General features: G+C 36.7%; 1 protein-coding gene across 1 annotated transcript in view; it reads right to left on the bottom strand.

The window, feature by feature from the left end:
• Positions 1-4,340, bottom strand: part of cabp7a (calcium binding protein 7a) — a 37,042-nt gene that overhangs the window by 6,007 nt on the left and 26,695 nt on the right. Inside the window, exon 2 of the mRNA XM_016566285.1 lies at positions 2,555-2,698. Within this exon, the coding sequence (XP_016421771.1) occupies positions 2,555-2,698 (144 nt within the window). The remainder of the gene's footprint in view (positions 1-2,554; positions 2,699-4,340) is intronic.

The following is a 4,340-nucleotide window of genomic DNA, read 5'->3' as shown; positions in this document are numbered from 1 at the left end:
AACAATATGAAAACAGACGTCACATAGGGCTAAATGCGTAGCATTTTAATAAAACTGTTAACGTTACAGCAACGGGGAAGATGAACGTGCATGAGTTATTTTATTTAATCTGTGTTACTTTAATGTTTTTTTAACCTAAAATATAGAGACTCTGATGTTAATGTGTCTGCATTCAAGCATTTCAGTGGGCTTAAACAGATCACCCTTTACAGCAGATTTAGTTCACAAACAACTGACAGCTTTGACCTAAATATGATTTTCAGTTACAATAATTAATCCTTAATTGAAAATAATCAGTTTGTTCATGTATCAGACACCGCTTCTGCGTCTCGGAGCACGTGATATATTATAAGGAGTAACGATAAGTTTTATGAAATGTAGTGAAGTAAAAAGTACGATCTTATGCTTTGAAATTTAGTGAAGTAAAAGTAAAAGTTACTCAAAATAAAACTACTCCAGTAAAGTACAGATACTTGAAAAATGTACTTAAGTACAGCAACGAAGTAAAACTACTTCGTTACTGTCCACCACTGGTCATTGTTTATTATTTGTGAACTGCAATTCAATAAATTCCTTTTCCTGTGACACTCCAGTTTGACATCCTGGCCAATTCACTGACGCGCTGCCAAGATGGCGACGGCCGCCTCCGCCCACTTTTGAGATTCAAAAACGCTCTTCGGAAATCTACGGGTGACGTCATGGAGTTTCCATGCGAGACTGATTAGTTTATCCTTTTTTTTCTCTTTCTCTCTTTTTTTTAGCTTCAATATTTTTTTGTGTCAGATTGAGTGTAAGTTCATGGAGTGGGTTTTATCTAGCTGAAGACCATCTCTGAGACATTTCTTTAAAACACCGCCGCTACAACCATCAAAGCACCGCTTTTGCCTTCAATTCATTTCAAGACAATTACTGTCAAACTTCAAAACGCCTACTGTGAACAGTGTTCTCATTATTAGCAAATGCATAATCCCTATGTCTCCATGCATTGTGAGGAATATGATAGTTTGGAGCAATAAAAGGTTAAAGATATTTAGCTTCTTTATTTGTTGAATATCTGTCAATTGCACTTGGCATCCCTACAGCGCCAAGAAATGCATCTGATTGGTGTCTGGTGGGCTTCCTTAAAGGGATACTTCACCCTAAAACTGAAAATTGAAAACATTTGCTCACCCTTATGTTGTTCCAAACTTTTATCTTCTGCAGAACACAAAAGACAATATTTTGAAATAAAAACTTGGAGACATCTCTTCTTTTTTTTGTTCCTCAAAAGAATGAAAATCGTACAAGTTTGGAATGACACAAGCAAATGAGCACATATTCACTAAATCTTAACATTTTTGGATGAACCGTCTCTTACTATAAAAAAGTGTAAACATGCTACAGTAAAAACCTGTAATTGGTTAATGCTATAAGTTATCTCACTATTTGTATTTTAAAAACTGTAATATTATGTTTTACTGTAAAATACTGTTAAATTTAGTTTTTGAAAGTTAAAAAGAACAAGTTATCTTATAATTAACAGTGAAAAATCACAAATTGTCATTCCCAGAAATCCCATTTGATGTTTTTTCACTGAAGTAACTGTTTCTTATTAGCCTTTGGTTATCAGTTGTGTACATTAGAGTTTTATATTACATCTTACGTTGTTAAAATGTTACCATGATGGTGTTTTGTATTTATGTGAAACTGTATACCTGTGCACCTTCTATATATTAGTATTTACTTCAGCTTGTGGAAAAGCTACTTATGATAATATTTGATTTATAATGTTGCTTTTTCATTAACACCTGTGTTTTTATGGTGGTTGTCTGTTAATTATACAGGTAAAAAAAAAAAAGTATTTTAGTACTTTCCCTGGCAGCATTTAAAAAAAAAAAAAAAGTTGCCAGCCACGGCCAACATTTTTGATCATTTTCACAAAATTTTCATGGTCCCCAAAATATTGTGTTGTAAAAGATAGAACAGGCCCACTGTTTTTAAACAAAACCAAACGTTTTCTTCTAGCTTCATGCATTATTTGTTTTAAATCAACACTTAAATATTGGTAAGTTTAATTTTAAAAAAGCAACATTTTGAACAAAAAGCTGAGAAAATTGCATTTTTTGTAAAAGTCTACTTCTGGATCGGATTCAAAACGATAATCTTATATGCTGTTTAATGCTTGATGATCCCGTTATTTTACATATGCACCTGCTTACATAGGTGACCACTTGTTTCTGCTTTTTCTTTACTGTATTTTGATCCAGACATTCAGTATTCTTTCAGAAGATGCGTAATAGCGCCTCCTAGCGTATAACAGTGAAAACACGGAAGGCTGGAAAATTCTGTCAATGGTGGGGAAAGATTTAATAAAATATATGATTTTTTTAAATTGTACATTTAAGTTCAATCCACAAAACCTAAAAAGTTGTTACGGTACTTTGCACGTTCTGGCTGCTGTTTGTTTGTTTTTTTCCCCAGCACATCAGCGTCCCATGCTGAGAGAGACTAGCTAGCTATTCTGGTCTTTTCAGCATGGCACTCCATTCACAGTCTTGTGTATGTGTCTCCTCACCATCCATGTCGAGTCTTTGAATGATGACCTCCAGCTCGACCTCATTGGGCATGTACCCTAGAGAACGCATGGCCATGCCGAGCTCCTGCTTTGAGATGAAGCCATTCCCATCTCGATCAAACACCTTAAATGCCTCCCGGATTTCTGAGGAAGACAGCAACACACAGATCTGTAAGACGGTGCTTTATATGTCCAATGTTAAAACTATTACTCTACAACATTGCTATAAGAGACAGATATTAAAATCATCACACCCAAGTGGCTCAAAGAAAAGGGATGATTGCAGTATATTGATTTTTCACACAATAATTTACTTTCAACTTCAGCAGAGCGCAGTCCTTCTTGACTTGATTGATTTAAAACAAAGGAACAGGATGATTTCCGTTGCATCCGAACAGGCTTGTTAAAAGACGTTAAAATGCCGCAATACATACGGTTGGTTGAGCCAACTTGTTTCACCGTATATGCGTTATACATCATCATTAAGTCATTTGCAATTTTCCACTTGTCACACCATGATGCCAAATTCATAATTATGAAATATGAGCCACTCTGGCTGCAAGATATTACTATAAATCCAGATAATATATTCAATACGGAGTGTGAACAGGAGATTTTCGCTACTGTGCTTTGCTCACTGTGCTGTAGGTTTGATAAATGGCTATTTGGACATGGGGTCCAAACAAAAACAGCATATTAAATCTATCGCTCCCCTGAGTGAAGGAAATTAGGGAGGAAATATGAGAGAAATACAAGAAATGATGGTACTGCGGTCCAAATAAGCCAACAGCAACAGATGGTGAAAGCAACTTTACTCTGCATTCCAGTGGAAGTAAGCAGATTTCAAACGGAAGCGAAGTCTGGGCTCTAATTTGCTCAATTCAAAGCAAAACAATTTAGCTGCAAGCAACACATTTGGAGGCCGGGAAAAAGAAATGTTTTAAAGAAAAATAAGATGGTTCTAGGATGCCCTATCAACCAGACGAGAGAAAACTCAAACTGAATATTCAGAGTCATTAGCATTTGATTGTAATGATTATTAACACATTCATTAGGCAGTCGTGGCCTAATGGTTAGAGAGTTGAACTCGTAACACAAAAGTCACGGATTCAAGTCTCTGTACCGGCAGGGATTGTAAGTGGGAGAGTGAATGACCAGCAAAAAGTGCAGACCGCAAATTCCCAGAATGGGACACCATACTAGGCTACACTTCACTTATAGAAGAAGCTCAACAAGTAGATCATAAGTGTAAGAAACACATTAACAACCAGAGGTGGGAATTAGTTCCAATAATGGTTATTTTAGTCATTTTTAAGAAAAAAAAATGCAATTTAAAGGCACAATATGTAATTTTCGCCGCTAGAGGGCGCGTATTCAAAATAAACAAATAGACAAAGGCGTAGTTTGATGACGCCATGACGCAGTGTGGAATCATGGGAGTTGTGGTCTTCATCCCCACAGCCGATGCAATCCGACGGGACTCGGGCAGAAATCATGTTCATTGATGAGCTAATGATTTATTAACGTAGTAGAATGAAGCAGGGTGAGGCTGAAAGCCTTCGAAGCGAAACGAGGCCGCTGAATGAGTGTGACACGCGGCTCAAAAGCAGCGGAGCTTTTATTATGCCACAGTCGACCGCTTCCGCTCCTTCCGGTCGTGCGTATCTGGGAAAAAAAGCAGTGCTGTTTTATTTGAAAGTTTTGTTATAATGCGACTCTGTGCGGTCGTCACCGGTCTATTAAAACGTACAACATATTAAAGTGTCTTTGGTGTTTCCATGTTTTC

This window comes from Sinocyclocheilus rhinocerous, unplaced genomic scaffold (genome assembly GCF_001515625.1).
Source record: "Sinocyclocheilus rhinocerous isolate Xijiao unplaced genomic scaffold, SAMN03320098_v1.1 scaffold2347, whole genome shotgun sequence".
NCBI classification, from domain to species: Eukaryota; Metazoa; Chordata; class Actinopteri; order Cypriniformes; family Cyprinidae; genus Sinocyclocheilus; species Sinocyclocheilus rhinocerous.
This window is presented reverse-complemented; position numbering and strand designations above follow the sequence as displayed.